Here is an 18660-nt window from a genome sequence, read left to right as displayed (position 1 = left end):
AAATGGGTGGGAACCTCGAGGACAGATACTGCGAAGCAATCAGGAGCTGGTGGTACATTGACACCCGCTGATAGGCACGGTTCTGTACAGGTGAGTGAACCCTGCCAATCCTTTGTACAATCCATTGTGCCCATCTATTTCACTTACCTATCCAAAAGCCACTTTCTTTTCCTTTCTTCTTCTTCTCTTCTGTTATGTGTTTTTCATCCGTTTGATCTATAATTTCCATTTCATTGATAAATAATTTTAGTAATGTTATTTCGAACATGACTTTGTCTTTTTGCACAATATTTTTAGCGAAACAAAAGTGTGTTGATTTTGTAACAGTAAAAAAAGAAAGTAACATCACGCCTTGTGTCTGTAATGTCATTCATCTCGTGCGATGAACTCTTAAGCGTAAGTTTACGTTTGAATAGGAAGAGACAGCGCACCTCCTGCCCGTGTTATCCATCTGTCGCCTTTGTTCCCCCATTTTCTTAGCCCGAGAAGGTGACGTGCAGACGCGTCCACGAAGTAAACCGTTCGCTCTATTTCTAGACAAAGCAACGCCGGATTATGGTCAGTTAGAAGTTTATGCAAATTGGTTTGTTGCCGCATGCGAACGTTTGTTTCGTTGATCGATTCACTTCTAATTCAGTTACTACTTCACTAATCCAGTCTTCACTTCATTTCCATAATCGTGTCTTCTCTTTCTCTTGTTCTTTATTCCCATGTTTTCCCGAAGTTCGAGAGAACATAATTGACGCGAGTAAAAACAAGTAATTTGTTAACCAAGTTGATCAGCTATACCATATTTTTAGAGTTTAATTAACGACGCCTTACAAATATTTGTTGATTGATGTAAATTATGGGCTTGGACCTTCGACGTAGAAATTTATCTATACACGTGTATATGTTTATAAAGATATCTTTGTCACCTATTTCGTATTAGTTTGGTAGAGTATTTTTCTGTGCATTTTATATTTCAAACTCATGGTAGGAATCGTAAGATTTCATATTTGAGATATCGATATCGAGGATATAGATTTTTGTTTTAACTAATTGATTATCCTTTAGTAGTCTATGTATGTAGAACCGATCTTTCGGGTGATAACGTTGTTATGTATTTAGGTGGTGTCCTCGACGAATGGAGAACTAGCCAATGATGATCCTACTGCAGGACATTCTAATACGCCAATCACAGCACCTCAAGAAGTGGACATGGTCGACGAAACCAAGTTAGTATTGCGATTGCTTTATATATTTTCTTTCTTTTTGTATGACTAGTAGATTGCTAACTCTCCTTGATAAGCGAAAGATAAATTAAGATCGAGGCAATAACGCTTCTATAACTAGTGCATGAATATGTGACGTATTAGAAGCATAAGACTGTATTAGAAAAAAAAATATAAGCCAACGTTGAACAGAGTACACTAATACGATAGATAATTAATAGAAAAGTTACATCCTTGTCTCGTTGTACAGTTTTAATCTTGGTATTACCAGTATTTTTTGCATGATACGTGTTAAATGTCCTCTCTGTCCTATTTCAGAAAGAAATGTTCGACGACAAAAATGCATTGTCGTGGATGCGGAAAGATGATACGTCGAAGTTTATACCCTCCTACGTCCACTGCCGATCCTAGACCGATTCCTGAACTTGCTTCAATATCACGATATAAGTGGCCATTAAAGAATTTTCTTTTGTGCAACATAAAGGCAAAATATAATATTCGATGACTTTCCTTATCTATCTAATCTTGTTATACGTTATTTGCAATATTCATTTCTTTTTTACTTCGATGATCTTTGCTTTGTTTCATAATATACGATGTAACGGATGTACTTTAAAGTCAAGAAGAGAATATGGACTTTACACATGACGATTTCGATTCTAATCAAACTCTATAACCAGCCGTAACCGTAATCCTAGATCCATTGTTTGCCTTTTTGTTCCTCTATGTTTTTTTTATTTGACGAGTGGCCTGTGTGTCGATTGTTCGTTTGGAATTTAATACTTTAGCAAATTGATTTGAGAAAAGAACTCGGTTTGTCGCCGCTTTAGAATGCCTTGTCGTGCTGCATGTTGGTGTCATAGAGTAAGGCGATCAAAAGAAGACGACTCTAAGTCCTATTAGTGTTTGGTTTATTTGCAGATGCTGTTGTTTCTTCAAGCGGAAGAAGAAGAAAAGTGGAAGACAAAAGTGACTGTCTGTTATCGTCAGTCTTGGGGGGGACAATACAGTGCGCGTGTAACAGAAGTGCAGATAAAGTTTTTTTTTGGGAAACGTGTTGCGGCAGTGCGCGAAGAAACCCGTGGACAAGAAAAAGCTGCAGTTGATCCGGAATGAGGGAGGCCGTTACCTTGCTACATGCCGGAAGTCGACCCGCTTCTCAAGATTCGGTGCTGCACACCATCGTCACGATGTCATGTCGCCGTCGTTATCAAATTAAAACCACCACACAGCCATCATTATTACTGCTATTATTATTGCTATTATTATCGTTATTATTACCACGATTAACTTTGCTCTTCTTCTTTTCGTTCTTACAATTATTATTACGATTATTATTAATATTATATTATTATTATATTATTTTATTATTTTATTATTATTATCGTTTAGCTGATTATTATTGTCACTTCGTCTACGATCATCGTTTAAAACGAATCAAACATCGTTTATTAACGTCGATGTTACCGAATACACTGTAAACTTGTCACTGCTGACTGAGGATAATTTTAACCGTCGATCCCAACCGTTTAGTACTGGTAAATCGCTCCACCTACGTTACTATACGCGTATAACAGTAAGGAATTGACGTGCCGATGGTGAAAGAACGCGTTTTGTGCCTACGACTCCTTCATCTTGTACCGCGGTGGCGCACTTTTCAACACGCCGTCATTGCAAAAATGTGTTACGATACGTGTATTAAATCGTAAAAAAAAAAAAAAAATTGAAGCTGAGATCTCATTTTACTCAAAGTCCCGGATAACGAGCGTAGCGTACTCCTGCTTGTATCGAACTTTATAAACAAATTACTTGTGAAGTCTGATCGACTGGAAAGGCATGAAACTGAAAAGGTAAACGCGTTCGCGTATGCTTAACTCCGATCAGTTACAAGCACGTTCAGTAGGACAACGTTTTTCAAGTTCGTGATCGTTTCAGTTAACTTTTTCTTATTTTCCCTTCGACGATCACGAGAAGCAGACGATCGAGTAGGATTGAAATTCACGTATCATTTTCGCGCGTATCTTTCGATTTCATCGTTTCACATTCGAATCTTCCAAACGTTTTGTCTTTTCGCCGACGCTGAGAGTTTGACAAGTAGTTTCTTGTTTAATGGAAGATTATATCCTTTTAAGTTCATCTTGTACGGTACACGAGGTATAACAGTATTAACGCTATCTGTAGGTAGCAACGGATACGTGCTAAATTGCACTCACCGTATTTTAGTTAACAATTTTTAACTAATTTTATTTTACGCCTACACTGCCTGTCGTTATTCTATATAAGTACACGATTATACGTGAAAACATTACACTGACTGTACATAAAATATATCGAGAACTATTTTGCTACGGAGCTGCATATGCTTTATATCGATTGTTTTAGTTAGTCGCATATCATTTACCGAGCTTCGTATAACAGAGTGACTGTTCAAATTATCAATATATATCCTGGAAATGGAGCGATATAAAAGTGATCGTAATTCTAAGCAGTTCGATTTCGGTTTCATGCCTTCCGTGAATTTATCACGTAAAAGCTATACGTCGCAGAAATCATTCAAATTACATTTTACATAACATATCGAAACACAAAGAAAAGAGAAATTACAAATTTTCCTCTGTAGATTCTAATATCTACCGTGAAAATTGAATAGGACGTAGATCAACAAATTATACACATGTATTCGACACAGTTGATCCGTGTTCTACCCAAAACACGAAGATTCGGGAAACTTTCTTGAATCGTATCTTAGCGTCTATAAAAGGACTCGTTCATTTCGGAGTAATTTTTTTATTCTTGAAACACACGTGTTTAAACAAAGATAATTATTAGAAATGTAACAAAAAAAAAGAGAACCAAAGTATGCTTGTAATTGAATATACATCAATATAGGTTTGATTTTAAAGCAATAAAAATACAAACTTTTACCGTCTCTGTTTAACTCTACAAAAGAAAATAAAACAGAATTTCCTTGGAACGAATCGTTGTCTGCTAGATCAACGCGAACACAACTGGATTTAAAACCAAAAGAAAATAGAGAGAGAGGGAGGGAGAGAGACAGAGAGGGAGAGAGAGAGAGAGAGGGAGAGAGAGACAGAAAAAGGAATATAAAACTGTACGTGACATAGTTATACAGTACTGTGCACTTACTTTGTGGAAAACTTTCTCGAGAGCTTATTTAATATGTTTGTGCCACGAAGTTACGAGAAGAAGAGCGTTACGATGTGATATATGCAAATTCCCGTGGATGTTCTGAAAATGCACCCAAGCAGTGAAGAGATTACTTAACGTGAAAATATGCGCGCGATGGCGAAGGGGAAAAGGATCTTGTCAGCCTTGCCGATTAAACGAGCAAGTAAGAACATTTGATGTGTTGATAGTATCGGATGTTTTGTTACAAATTTTCAACATCGTTAAGTACGTCGTTGAAGGAAATTATACGTTTCTAACGAATTTATTCGTTTTACTCGTGCAGACATATTATGAATTGAGAAACTTGTATTGTTCGTTTATTTGCAGGCTGATTAATAATAAAAAATTGAATTACTTCTTGGTCTCGAGTTTTCTGTATATCTTGATATTAAATTTTCCTGGAGGATTCCCTGACGATACATGTTACGACATACGGAACGTAGATATTAAGATAATAAAATCCTTTTTGAGAAGTTATAAAATTCTCGAAAAGTATGTACCGTGGTCGCGGAAAAATATGTCCTTTTATTTTTTACTAATTGTTTGTATGACAAAGTGGAGTTATATAAAGAAGTTATATAAGAAGCGATAGATTTTCTAACAATATTATTATCTATAAATATTCCCAATAACTTAGTATTACTTCATAGATGTACAAAAGATTGCTATTTGAAAGTAAACACATGTATCGTTATAAGTATAGTAGTAAAGGCAGAAGCAAATACACCATTTAACTGATAAAGGCAATAATGATAGTGAAAAATGAAACTATTGCTGTAATGTCATTACATCCCGTTAGATAATTGTTGACTGATAAAGAAAGTAAAGAAAGGGCAGATTAGATGTCTTTGTGACGTGTCTTTTCCATCATTTTCTTCCACAGTAAAATCTTGTCTATTCGGGCAGTACTTCGCCAAATGAATTTGTAACAAAACGCAATCGATTGATCAACTAGAGAGAATTGTTAAACAACATCGACAGTTGTTTAATCGGCTGACTAGCAAAGATGTTTTTCTTCTTACAGGAATATTTTAAGAGGCGATGTAATCGACAGACTGTCACTTGTCTGCGCGTGAAGACGGCGAGTACTAACTTTACCGTGTCTGAAGGTCCGAACTTCTACTAGTCTGGCCAACGATTGCGTACCACTGCCGAGCCATACCGATGTACCGTGTTAGCGTACCGTGAGTGCCCGTACACGTTGTATCCATTAATTATTGGCCAAGCACATCCGACGACGAAACGTTCGATGTACTTAGAACGAAAGCGAGAGAGCGGTGCACTAGAGAGAGAGAGAGAGAGAGAGAGAGAGAGAAAGATTGCAAACTAAAGGAAAGGAGAGAATGTATCACGATTTATGTAAAAACGAAAAAACAAAAAAAAAAAAAAAGAGAAACTAACAAAGAAACGTTATGTCGCTAGCTTCTTCACACCTGTATGTATTACGCTGTTATTGGCCGTCGGATGTCTTGAAGTAATACGCTTAAATGGAGATGAGAACTAAACCTATTAACTTTGTGGATTTCCTTTCTCGTTATTATCTGTATCTTCCCACTGAGTATGTACCGAGAATATTGTTCCTTTTATAAGCTTGCCAGCGCAAGTAAATGTCGAACAATCGGACGGTAGATTTGTATACAGCGAAAGAGTGCGAATGCAAATGCTACGACGGAAGGAGAGAATGAGCGCGGTAATGTAAGACCTAGAGAAAACATAGAAAAGAGGTATCGATTGGCGGAGTGAAAGAGAACAAATTCAGAGTACCAGAGTGATGGAAAGACAAAGAGAAGAGGAAGGAGATCCCGTTGTCCTCCAGTGTGTATGCTTTCATGTGGAAAGAGAACGAATCTTCGTGTTACTCGAATGCTTAAGAAGCTAATGCCTCTTACGTTTTCTTACTTTTTCGTTACTAGTATCGTTTGTAAGCATGATCTCTCGATGGAACATATACGACACAAACATACACATACAAACATATGCACACACACCAAATTTCGCGATTAGGGTATATATTAGTAATGAATTCCAAAATTAAGGAACGGAGTTATCTCCGTGAGAGGAGGGAGGAAGGGAGCACACGCAAGAGAATGAAAGTGAGAACGTGTGAAAGAAAGAAAGAAAGAAAGAAAACTGCGCGAGTGAATCTTGTGGAAACGAGAGAGTCTCCGTATTTATATCGCTATCCAGCCACATATCGTTGGCGTGATTATGCTGCAACTATGTTGCAATTTAGCTTGTAGTCTTTTTTTTAGTCGATTTTTCATGTGTCACCAGTTTTTAAATACAACACGACTGACTGCTGGTTAAGTATGGTTGTGAGCGATTAAGAAAATGTTTCCTTATCTTATTCGGGATGTATGTCCCCTTTTCTTAACGATATTTTTGTTTTCTTATTCATTCTTGTACTTCGTATAGAAAAGGTTGTTATGCTCGTCCCAATGACGAATTCGATCGTCCATTACTAATGATAGAACAATGATTGAGTTTGAAAACGATTATTTGTATATTTGTAAAATGGTGCGAATAGATCGGACCGAGATCAATGTATGTATGTGTCTTTCATTTCCTCGCTTTTAATGAGTTGCTACAACTCGCGACTTATCGTTCGTTTTTCAATTATGAGAACGACAGGCGGTCATGTTACAGCAAGACTCGAGCTGATCGCAAATCAATCCGTAGAGGATACGTGATTTCCGTTGCGTTTCTTTTTTCAATCGTTTGTTTTGTAATTAATACAAAGTGGAATTTATTAATTTTATTCATGTGTTGAAAAATTTACTTGATATTTTCTTTTCTTGTATCGATTATACAAGACTTGTTCCTTAATTATTTCTTTAATCCTGACTATTTTTTGTGTGCATTCTGTGCATGGAACTGGTATCTTCTTTAATTGTTCCATTACATGTATTTCCAATTCGTTTTCATTGTAAGGCAAGGGCTAAAGTTTGTAAAGCTATTATTAAATTTTGATCTGTCTTTAAAATATTTGCCTTGGAATGTTAGTAACATTTATTTAAAAAGAAAAAAAAACGCATTCAATTCTAGCTAATATGTTAATCAATGTGTCGCGTTTTTTTTTTTTTTTTTTTTTTAAGTGAATTTTTCACGTGATACATTTCGCTCTGCGAACATGATCTAGATAATGTACGGTTTTAATTATTATTATAAAAGTTTGTGTAGCATGTATTCGTTGTTAAAGCATTCTGCAGCTTGTGTTCGATGATTATTTGCCATTTATATGGAATTGGCAGCTCATGTGCATTATGATAGTATGCCCATGTAATGAGTGTGATTGATGACGTTATAGAAATTTTGAGAAGTTTATCGATATAGTGAGGAGACGTTATGCTATGGAAAGAAAAAATAAAAATCGGGCGACGATTCATTTTTGTAAATAAGAATTATTGGAATGGATATAGAAGTACGCACACGGAAACACGAAAAGTTAAAATATGTGAAATGTCGGATATCCGGACATGTATCAGCTTCAGATTATATATACATATACATATATGCATAAACAATATCAATAATGGCGATTACTAAGCTGTATTGTTACTACAGTAATTACCACTGTCTCGCAACGGCAGTGATCGACTAATTTTATTACCGCGTAATCATAAATGATGCCAGTGAGAAGTGAATGTGTTCTTTGTGACGAAATCGAACGAAGAAGAGTATGGAAATTGCTAATGAATTATTCCATTTTCTAATTTATAGAGACAATTTAAAAGTATCGAAGATGCTTTCCGAAGATATTTTGTCCATTTCGTACATGTCTACAAACACAAAGACAATGACGTCTGAAGTTTTTGAGCGAGAATATTCTATTATATTAATGGAACGACATTGTTCACTTTTAACGTGCTTTTGTTATTCTATTAGTGGATTCGTTTTCTTTCCACTTACGAAACTAATAATCTATTAAAGATAAAAAAAAAAAGAAGATTAATGTACATAGAAATTAAATTGTTTGAGTACTATTCCGATGGATTCTGTGTTTACGCCAGCAAGCGTTGGAATACGAGGGGCGGAGAGCGGTTTGCATCCTAATGGTGAAAAAACACGAGACTGAAAGACACACCGGACCATAAAAATTTCACGCGTTAAATTCACGTAATATAGATGATATAATGTAATTTACAAGATGGATCATGTCCTCATTAGTTTTGTCAACAAATGTGCACCTCTCTCCCCTACATAATACATTTCTATCGTACTTGTAAGCTGTGATTGAAATCCTATCTTTTAATTCGTAATCACTGGCTTACGAATTGTTATTTATCGATTAATATATATATATATACCATATATATTTATGTATATATATATGTATATGTATATGTGTGTGTATATATATATATATATATATATATGTACACATAAAACCGTCTGATAAAAATCGCTTTAATAGAATTTGAAAAAGACATTGAAATTGCGCGAAAATTTTTTCCTGTAAATAAGCGTTGTGCCTGCGCACTTAGTCAAACAAAAGAAGTTCTTACTGGATTTCTTGTATGTTTTTATTTTGACTATGCAAATTGACTACTTGACTACACATTTGGAGCTTCTTTTATTCTCTTTTTCAACGCATATTGTAGAAAAAGAACTTGTTTCCAAAGCTTCAAGTTATATTAGTATGCGGTAAATAGAGAGAATACAAAAGATCTAATTTTTAAGTTTTTTTATTTTGTTTTAAGAATTTTCATTTCATATACATTTCTTCTATAAAACAAAAGAAAATGATACACGATGTGCTTTAAAGTTTCTTCATCCTTTACAATGATCTTAGTATTTACATTACATTAACAAAAAAGTTTGTACCTAATAATAGCAAAAGTGTTTTATTTAAAAAGTACTGTAGTATGTTTTATTTGAAATCTTGTTCTTAATTGAAATATTGTTGCATAAAAAATATAGTACAAGCTAAAGTACAAAAGTAATAAATGATATAAAATGTTACATAAATATTATTCTTTTAAATATTTAGCTGCTTTTATTTTCTTTGCTCTCAAAATTACTTTGACACATTTTTAGCACTGTTTCAATATTAACTAGCTCTCTATGTTCTTCTAGCATTTTTACAAAAAATGGATCTTTATATAACATATGATTAGAAGCAGCAATAAAATTTACAATTAATTTTTTCATTATATTAATCTTTCTTATAGTTCTATTTATTTTTTCCTTATTTCTGAAAACATTTAGTAAAATTTGAGTTAAAAATCTCACTAATGTATTATTAAGCGCATATGTACTTACATTGCTAACTCAGGGTTCATTTCTTTTAGTTTTTTGTTGCATATTTCCTCCTGTTCCTTCAAAAATTGTTTGTGCTCAAACAATGCATTGCGACATTGAATTTTTAATTCTAACTGCTCCTTTATCGCATTGTCTATTTCCTTTTGTATTATTAAAATATTGTCGTTCAAACTAAAAAGCTTACGCATATATGCATAAATTTTTCTAGAAACATATTAGAACAGTTAAATATTTTCTTTCAATTCTAAATTTTCAAGATTAGATTGTTTGATTCTTTATACCTTTGCATATCACTGTTACCTTCTTTGCCTTCCAAAATAGCTTGAATGCTATGGGAATGAAGACATAGTTTAATCGCTGTATTAGTTATAAGAGAACTCGCTGTTGCTTCATGCAAATTTGTTACTGTGTCTCTTAGATCTTCCACTGGTTCTTCAGTTGCTGTATCTAAAATTATGGTAGGACATAATATTTACACCATCAAGGTCTGGTTGGTATGTAATAATTTTATGGCATACAAAAATCATGTTGTGCTTTAAGTATCAATAACTTGGCATTTAGACACTTCAATAATTCTCGTGTGGCTGTAATTTTTTCTTCAACTGGTTTAAAATCTTCTATCGATATCGCTCCAATTGGAAAATTGGAAACACTTTTATTCAAGCATGCAACAGCATTTATTAAATCACCGAATTCTGACATTTTGTAATATAAATAAAAAACAAGGTAATTATTATTACATATTAGTTTGTAATGAGCATTTCTTTATGGTTACAACCATTCTGCCACAACCATCAAATATCAAAAAGTTCCTAGATTTCTGTAACTGGTAAGTTTTAGTTTGTAATAAGACAGGGTTTCTAAGAAGAGTTACATTTATTTAAAAAAAAAAAAGTTATTTCTACATTACTATGGCCTAATATATAAAAGGATAGAATTATGAAAAATTTGATCTAAATAGTTATTTTTTTGTAATATAATAGACGAGGTACAGAATAAACGTGATATGCAATGCTTTTTCGAGTACGACGTTTTGGGGTTTACCTGAACTTACCATTTTCGTGTCACATGCGATGTTATCGATCCAGTAGAGTACTAGAATCACTGATAGAATGACAAACGCGACACAGAATAGATGTGACCTGCAATACTTTCTCGTGTCTCATGTGTCGCCTGACATCCTTATCATTTTCATGTCACATGCGATATTATCGATTGAGTATAGTACCGATTTGAATTAAGTCTTTTATCAGGTTATTGTATGATACAATCAGTGACTGAAATAGATAGAATTTCAAACCATATGCACGTAGTATAATAAATATAAATATATGTATGATCCACATGGAATTTGTGACGGTGCTGACCCTGTCACAATCAGAAAAGGCCACGTTAAGAGGTAACGAATTAAAAGAAGAAAACTGCTGTTACTACGTCTAACAATACTCTACGACTGTCGATCGGTTAGAAACTCGATGACATATCTTCGTACGGTATTCTCTATACAATTAGTATACAATGTAAACCCTGTAGAACATCGTCACATTCTCGACATGTGTATGTATGTCCTGAATTTGGTCAAAATTTGTTTGATCGATAATTGAAATCAAATATTTGAAGAAACTTCGTAGACGTAAGGTTAATGGTTAGGTTTAAAAATATTCCTTGTAAATAGATAGTGAACGTGTACACGTTTAAATATATTCGAGATTTTCGCAACATGAGTGGCTCGTGCAGACGGGAATCTAAGAAGCAGAACGATTGCAGAAGTAAGAAGATCACTGGAAAAAGGTGCGTAACTTACGGAACTACTTCTACATTAGTGTGAATAGATTTGACAAAAATTTCATTTATTGGCAGATGGGAATATCCGATTGCAAAATCGAAGGAATACTGGGAGAAATTCTGCGACGACGAAGAGAAGAGACTGATCACAGTAAGAAACCCTTCCCTTCAATTATCCTATCGTACCTTTTCCAAAAACGATTCACAACTTATTGATCTTAATTCGGATATTCAGGATAAAATATCTAATCGGAATTTTTTTTCTAACTCTTACTCAGACGATTGCGATGCATCCGATAATTCTTTGCACAAATTGCTTCCCATAAGGTCAAACTTTAAGTCGAATAGGTATTGGAATTGCGACGCCACGAAATCGTATCCAAAATCGATACTAAAGGGATCGTTTCGAGCTGCTCCAAAAAGTTTGGATACAACGGCTTGCCTTACCACATCGTCTAAAGTTGTACGAATTCCAAAATTAGATAGCCACGATCCTCAACCTAGTTTCCGGAAAATTCGCCCAGGTAAAATGGATCATATTCGGACTTCTTTCAGTGTCCAAAATGAACGGAAGGTACAAGGAGAAAATTTCCCGACTCTACCAATTCTCGGTGCATACCCTACGACGTCTGATCTGCGATTGAAACTGAAAAAATTACAGAAACATTTAAGATTACTGGACGAAGAAGACCGCGAGACGAGGGATCGAACACGCCACAAAATTGTCAAAGCAGAAGATAAGAAACTTGTGGCAGATTTTCGATCTACGACGAATCAAATCAAAGAAGAAAATGAAGACACATTAACGGATGAAGATTACTTAAAGTATTCCGCTCGTTTTGCCTACAAGGCGTTGAAGCGTTTAACGAAGAACAAAGATCTGGATTTCAAATTCAAACCTTTCGACAATCTGCAAGAAGAACAAGTTTTGAAATTAAGAGACGGTTCTTTCGCGAGTGACGATGGAAAACGAGAGCTCCCAAGGATTAAACGCATCGAGAAAGATAAGCAAAGCGAAGAATCTTCAAATGTTCACGATTTGCAGACGATTTCTGAAGAGAAGTCGCTCGAGGATTCAGAATTCACGCGCACCGACGTCCAATGTCCATCTTTGAAATCCGACGAGACAATTTCAAGAACCATTTCTACGGGATCGCGTTACACATCAGGGCCAAGTCCAGAATTCGTCTACCCGGAGAACCGGGAAAATCCATCGAGTCGTATTCTTTCGTCAATTCCAAAATTATCCAGTTTCCCAAGGAGGAATCGCGACAAATGTTTACCGTGTATGTATAAATTGTTCGAAACTCCGGTGCAACGAAAAGTATCTCTACCTAGAACCGCTTTGCGAAGAATCATCGCAGAAGACACGAAAGTGATATCACCCACGGATTCGTTAGAAGATAGCGACTCGAGTTCTCTGAACATACCAAACTTCGAGGACCAAGTGGAAAGAGTTTTGACCGACCAAGTTGATAAGGCGGACCTTAGATTTGAATGCGACGTTGCATTCGTCGAATCTGATGACTTTGAAAACGTGGTCGAGATTGCGGATGCCACTTACTCTCTCGAAGAAGACCAAGTAGGGAAAGGACTAAAGGACGAAGAGGAGGGAAAAAGTATCTCAGAGTCAGAGCCTTCGTCTAATGTGATCGCGAAGAAAGCCAAAGAGGATCGACAAGACGATGACACGACTTTGACGAATTTAAACGAAGCTACGATAGATGTTACGCGTGTTACGTCACTGGAACGAACGAAGGTTCCCTCTTCGTCTCGCAGCATAAGCTCCGATGAAGACGATTCGATTGTAGTTTCGGTCAGCGACGATCTACCTAAGCCGAAATACTTAGTACCCTGTCATGCCCCCACGAATTTCAGGCCGAGCTTAGAGCCCCTGCGAGCTTTAAGAAGCAGAAAACCGACGACTTTGCAAGATCGAATTGCCTTGCTCGAGTCGATGCCATTGAAGAAAAGCGTTTCTATCGATATTTACGGCGACATTTCGGCAAGATCAAGAGCCGTGCCTGGAGAAGTCCTTGAGAAGGGCGAAACAGGCGAGGACGAGAAGCCACCTCCGCCTCCTTTAACGAAAGCAAAATCCGTGCTGGACAAACTGATGCTTGGAAATGGCGAAGCAAGTACGGCAAAGCAACGACACGTTCTCAGAAAGGAAACTAGTTTCGCTGGTTTTTCTGTATCGATGGATACCGCGTCCAATAGCTCGGAAATAGATCGGGACGCGTCGAACGCCGCATTACGAGAATTGGACGCTACTCGCGACGACAACCTTTTGAAAACATTATCCGCTACGGATTTCGCGAGAGCCCGGACGAAATTGCCGCTTACGCAACCGCACGAGATCGTAGAAATTTTGAAAAATCTCGATGAGAACGTTTCGTCGATAGATATGTTGGAAATATTGTGCAAAGAATTTTCGGAACGATTAAAGAACGATAACGAGAACGCCGATTCGAACGTGAAAGAACGTAATAAGATGATTACGAATTTGACAAGGTTATTAGTCGATTCTAAACGTTATTTGTATGCTGATAAATTCCCCTCTAACTTATCCTTCTCCGTCAATCAGCCACCCGTGTGTAATTCCCGTCTCCTCAGACGTGTCCTACCTCGAAAGACTTACAATCTCGTCGCACCTTTGCTGGGAATGCCGGAACAGCTTCCAAAGAAGAGGGAAGCTGTGTTCGAAGATCCGTTCGACATCGGTAAAACGCAAATTACCGAAGACACGTTGTCCACGCATGATAGTTTAGAAGTACGTTTGATATTACCGTCTGTTCTTTTAAAGCAGAGAGCAAACGTCCTCGTATCGTGCGCTCACTATTTTTAGTTTAACAAGTTGCTCCACTTTGGTTCGTCTTTTTAAAGATAGCCTTTTTTTATAATTATCAAGGTGCATCCACCGACACCGAGAGACACCGAATCGCTCGCTGACAAGGAGAAAGTGGGTCGTCGTAGATACAATCCTTACGCTCTATTTCTGATGAAACCAAGACGTAAGGTGCGATATCGGACTGATAGCGATAGAGTAATCTCCTAACGGCCAGGGAGAAAAAGAAAAAAAAAAGGAAAAAAAGAAAAGGGAAAGAAAATGAAATAGAAAATGTCGGTCGAAAGGGAAGAAAAAAAAAGACGAATAATCTCTTTACGCGTCAGGTGGTTACGTGGCGTCCTTTGACGGAACGCGATCTCGAAGGCTACGATCCGGACGCTACGCTGGAAATGAGAGCCGAAAACTCGATGAGAAAGATATGCAAGGATTTTTGCCAATGGGTCGAAACTTTAGGCGGGACGGATAACGTCATCGACGAGGAGGTTCTCAGGGATATGTTTGAAATCGATTTCAGCGCCGAAGCTTGCAGAGCGATGCAGGTTAAAGAGAAATATCGTTCATGTCCTTTATACGTATGCTCTTGAGACAGCTTTTAATCTTTCTAATATTTACTCGCTTCCTGCAAACGATTATTCACAGCGACGAACGATCGTACAGTCGGAGAATATTTAATTCCTGTTAAATATCGGCAACGAGACTCTAATTACTTTGAACAGCACGTTTCGGAAGCAAGCATCCTCTTCCATTTGAATCTCGCGAGAAGTTTGCTCAGCTGTCTCGTTTAATTGCGTCTGAACACTTTATTCCTTGTTTTCATCTGTTCTCTTTTTTCTTTCAAACAGATGTCGATCCAGGAAATGCCGGTGGTACCTGCAGAGGTAGCTTTAACGAGAAACACACCCGGTGCGAGCAAGCTCACGATGACGAAGAAGCATGTAATGAAAGACGCGAAAGCGGAAGAAACATCGGCGAAAGTAAAAGCTTTTGGCACCGCTATGCCTTGGAAGCTTCGATTCGTGCCGCCTAATAATCAGGTGCGAAAGAAATGGCTGCAATGCGAGAACGTGCCCAAGGATATCGAAACGATGGAAGTCGTTTGGAAAGATATATTGGATTTGAGAAGCGTACGAGGATTCGTGGAATGGCTACAACAGCATCCGGAGGTAACAGCAACCGCGTTATTAATCGTACGATAAAATTTCCATAGATCAAGGAAATCGTCGTCAGGTGTTCGTTCTCCGATTAACTCTTGTACCGTAACCCAGGACGCTGTGCTAAAGACAGCGGATAATGAAAGCCATTGTTTGCGCGAGGATATACCGTAACATTCCTAACGGATGTATCTGAATCCTCTTACTTATCGTTATAGGTACCACGGCCGCAAGCTTTGTCGAAAATCGCATCAATGGATATTAGCTCTTTAAGACTAATCGAAGACGACGAGAAGTTCGCGCATCTCGAACTGGATATTAATCAAATTAAGAGTCTGAGAGTGGCGATCAACGGTGACGATGTCTCGACGTAACGCGCGCGCGTATGTGTGTGTCTCGTTCTTTATATCGCTGCTGCTCTTCGTTTTCACTGTGTCACACAAATATACCGCTCTTACCGATGTATATGCATACAAGTATCTGTGCGGGATTTTCCCTTTTATACCGATGCATCGAAACGAATTATTTCAATTTCCGTGAAATTTTCATAGCCTTCCAACTGTCGCTGTGTGCGCCGGTGGTTTAAATCGAACCGACGCATGAATATTTTAATTGCATATGATTGTGTGGCAGTAAATGTCGGGCGAATACAAAATGAGTATCCGAAACTGGCCCGCATTTCAGAATTTCTCGCCTCCGTTACGCTTATAAATGAACGAAATGTCTGTGTGTAACCGATACGGCCAACCGATGACACGATGTCAAAAGCCTATCCCCCACCTCTATCTATCCCCTTTTTGCGTACGAAACGAAGGGTTAACCTGCGAAGCTACGGAGCGATCAGTAGCGTCCAGCGAGAAATTTCGCAGCGCGCCGTTCGATATCATTATTTGCACGAATATCGGGCAGTGAGCAGCGATTTCAATCGTACTGGAAAATGAAATATCCGAAGAGTTATAATATTGGAGGCGAGGTACAGGGGGTGGGGGCGGCTGGTTATTTTCATCATCTCCTACGGTTGCAAATAAACTCTCGCGTATTTAATATAAAATATTGCCACAGCAAATAGAATTTTGAAAAACAAGAACGGTGGAGAGATAAAAAATATGTCGAGGGATGAAAATAGGATTCGAAAGCGATTTCCATTCGAGAAACTGATGATTAACGGGTGTTCTGTTCGCCTACTTTGCGCTGGCAAAATGAAAACGAACGATGCTTTCAGCGCGACGATAATAAATAGCAAATAACACGATCCGATGTCAATCCAACCGATTCCTTTGACCACGAACGAATCGTCCTCGTTGTCGATGTCAATAGTTCCGCGAGCGACATAATACAAACGAGGCGTCGAGGAATATTGGAAATGTATCGCAGAAGCCGGGCGTCCTGTTGCCGTCTGCCAACGACAGCAGGGACACGGCATAGAATCATCAGCTTAACGCCGAAGCTACTTAAAATCGAAACCGGCAAAGAAGCTACGAAGTTCTATATGTCGCCTCTTTCGCGATTTATCCCCTCGTCGTTGCTTTTTCCTTTGACGAATCGCAACGAAACGAAGTCTCTAGTTTCCCAATGCCTCGTCGATCGAGCCTTAAAAATTCGAACTGCTCTCCGGCCGGATTTTTTTTTAGAAATTACCGTATCACGTTGCTTTTCATACGTTAGTTGCGTGATTCTTTATGCTTCCTTTTCAAGGGATTTCCCATGAGATAGTATCCACGGGAGAAGAAGAGGGGGTGAGAAGGAAAAGACGACGACAACGACGACGACGACGACGACGACGACGACGACAAGAAAGCGAGCGAAGAAGACCTTAAAAAAGAAGCAGAAAGGGCACCGAAAAAGTCGACGAAGGGAAACGAGGAGGAAACCGCGGAAGCGGAAGAAGGACACCGCGCCATCATTGGCCATTGGCCATCCGTTTCGCTCCACTTGGAATAGAGACTTGCGCTCGACCGAGAAATTTAACAAGGCGCACGCTCCCTACTGACAATACCCAACTTTCTCACTCCCCCTCTTATGCCTGGGTTTTAATTACTTCAATTTAAATCTTCGGCTTTCCTGTCATACAGACTCACGGCAAAGGATCACCGCAAGGTGATCGAACTCTGTGCATTGTGTTGCTCTTGGAGCAGACCGCGACCGAAAAAAGCTAAGAAGTAGAAAAAGGAAAGGAAGAAAAAAATAAGACAGAAAGTAATTGCGAGGCGACAGAAGCAAACCTACGTTATTCAGGGTGATTGGTTCTAGCTACCCGTACACAATCGTACACGACAATCAGCGTCGTTCTACATCGGCAATTACCGTTCGTAATACGGTTAGGTTACTGTCAGATCGCATTGGCATTCGCGCACTTGGATGCCTCGCCAAAATCTTTTATTCATGCTATCAAGTTTGCATTTAAAAACTCCGTCCTCTCGACCGTGGCGGCACTTCGAATCGCTACTTTTCAACGGGTACCTTTCAACCCTGACTATTCCCGGAAAGATCGAGATTCAGTTCGCGCGCCGCACGTACGAGCAGACGTTATGCAAATCTACGGCGGCGCGACATCGCGGCCACGATTTCCCCGCGATTGCAACTTTTAACCGCAAATTGGGATAAATCGATCAATTTCCACTTTCATCTCGTTCGTCGTCGATTCGATTCGTGGCTGTCTGGGACAGCAGTACTCTATATTGGTACGCGACACTTACGATTATGAAAGGCGTCCGCACCGATGGCGGATGATCAAATCGAACGACCGTCTTTTTTTTTTCTTTTCTCTCTCTTTTTTTTTTTTTTTTTGTTCCGCAACATAGGCCCCGGAGAAGCGTGGTTCTAGGGCGATTTTTTTTTTTTTTTCCCTCTTTTTTTTTTTTTTTTTTTTTGTTCCGCAACATAGGCCCCGGAGAAGCGTGGTTCTAGGGCGATCCGGTTCGCTACGTTCATTCGACGTATAACACAAGAACTCGAAACGTGTGAGCGCGTAGCTATTCACAAACGAAATGGGAAGCGCTTCCTGCTGACCATTCGCGTCAGTTCGATCTATTGTCGAGTAAGTTTGTGACAGTGTATATAACGGTGGCGCACGGCTACTGGTGTGCCCGGCTCTATCACGATATCTTTCTCGTTCGTTCGACCAATTCCAGCCGTTTCCCTACGATCGAGAAAAAATAGTTACAACCGGCGTTCAAGTGAATTATCACGTATATTAAGTTACATCGAT

The 18660-nt window shown here is 38.3% G+C and overlaps 3 protein-coding genes and 1 long non-coding RNA gene across 14 annotated transcripts in view; 3 read left to right on the top strand and 1 right to left on the bottom strand.

The window, feature by feature from the left end:
• The window catches only part of LOC100740443 (casein kinase I), a 60459-nt gene extending 56371 nt beyond the window's left edge, over positions 1–4088 (top strand). For 4 of the 11 annotated variants that reach the window (XM_012393535.3, XM_024372128.2, XM_024372129.2 and 1 more), the window contains 2 exons: positions 1111–1217; positions 2118–4061. In XM_012393535.3, coding sequence (XP_012248958.1) covers positions 1111–1217; positions 2118–2187 — 177 coding nt within the window. In that variant the 3' untranslated portion in view covers positions 2188–4061. Of the gene's footprint in view, positions 1–2; positions 91–1110; positions 1218–2117 lie in introns of all 11 variants that reach the window. The other 7 variants (XM_012393534.3, XM_012393538.3, XM_012393533.3 and 4 more) reach the window with 4 other exon arrangements.
• Positions 4089–4306: 218 nt separating this feature from the next.
• LOC105681957 lies at positions 4307–8340 on the top strand. The gene is made up of 2 exons (XR_001102771.3): positions 4307–4566; positions 5428–8340. It is a non-coding gene; the product is annotated as an uncharacterized LOC105681957 (long non-coding RNA).
• A 791-nt stretch (positions 8341–9131) lies between these two features.
• Positions 9132–10665, bottom strand: LOC100740318. The gene is made up of 4 exons (XM_003494719.4): positions 10184–10665; positions 9947–10112; positions 9666–9869; positions 9132–9597 (listed from the first exon to the last, which is right to left on the bottom strand). Exons 1-4 carry the CDS (start codon positions 10365–10367, stop codon positions 9390–9392), a joined length of 762 nt encoding a protein of 253 aa, XP_003494767.1. The 5' UTR covers positions 10368–10665; the 3' UTR covers positions 9132–9389.
• A 43-nt stretch (positions 10666–10708) lies between these two features.
• On the top strand, positions 10709–16704 carry LOC100745921. The gene is made up of 6 exons (XM_012393493.3): positions 10709–11456; positions 11526–14223; positions 14362–14469; positions 14625–14840; positions 15144–15464; positions 15671–16704. The coding sequence occupies exons 1-6, from the start codon at positions 11386–11388 to the stop codon at positions 15824–15826; spliced, it is 3570 nt and encodes a 1189-aa protein (XP_012248916.2). The 5' UTR covers positions 10709–11385; the 3' UTR covers positions 15827–16704.
• Positions 16705–18660: the final 1956 nt, after the last annotated feature.

Source organism: Bombus impatiens, unplaced genomic scaffold (genome assembly GCF_000188095.3).
Source record: "Bombus impatiens unplaced genomic scaffold, BIMP_2.2 scf_3474, whole genome shotgun sequence".
NCBI lineage: Eukaryota > Metazoa > Arthropoda > Insecta > Hymenoptera > Apidae > Bombus > Bombus impatiens.
This window is presented reverse-complemented; position numbering and strand designations above follow the sequence as displayed.

Coding starts and splice junctions, on each gene's coding strand:
- LOC100740318 (XM_003494719.4), bottom strand. CDS start 10,367: ATGTCAGAATTCGGTGATTTAATAAATGCTGTTGCATGCTTGAATAAA. Junction 10,113..10,183: donor TAAAGCACAACATGATTTTT/GTATGCCATAAA, acceptor CCATAATTTTAG/ATACAGCAACTGAAGAACCA. Junction 9,598..9,665: donor ATGAACCCTGAGTTAGCAAT/GTAAGTACATAT, acceptor AAATGTTTTCAG/AAATAAGGAAAAAATAAATA.
- LOC100745921 (XM_012393493.3), top strand. CDS start 11,386: ATGAGTGGCTCGTGCAGACGGGAATCTAAGAAGCAGAACGATTGCAGA. Junction 14,224..14,361: donor CCACGCATGATAGTTTAGAA/GTACGTTTGATA, acceptor ATAATTATCAAG/GTGCATCCACCGACACCGAG. Junction 15,465..15,670: donor GGCTACAACAGCATCCGGAG/GTAACAGCAACC, acceptor TTATCGTTATAG/GTACCACGGCCGCAAGCTTT.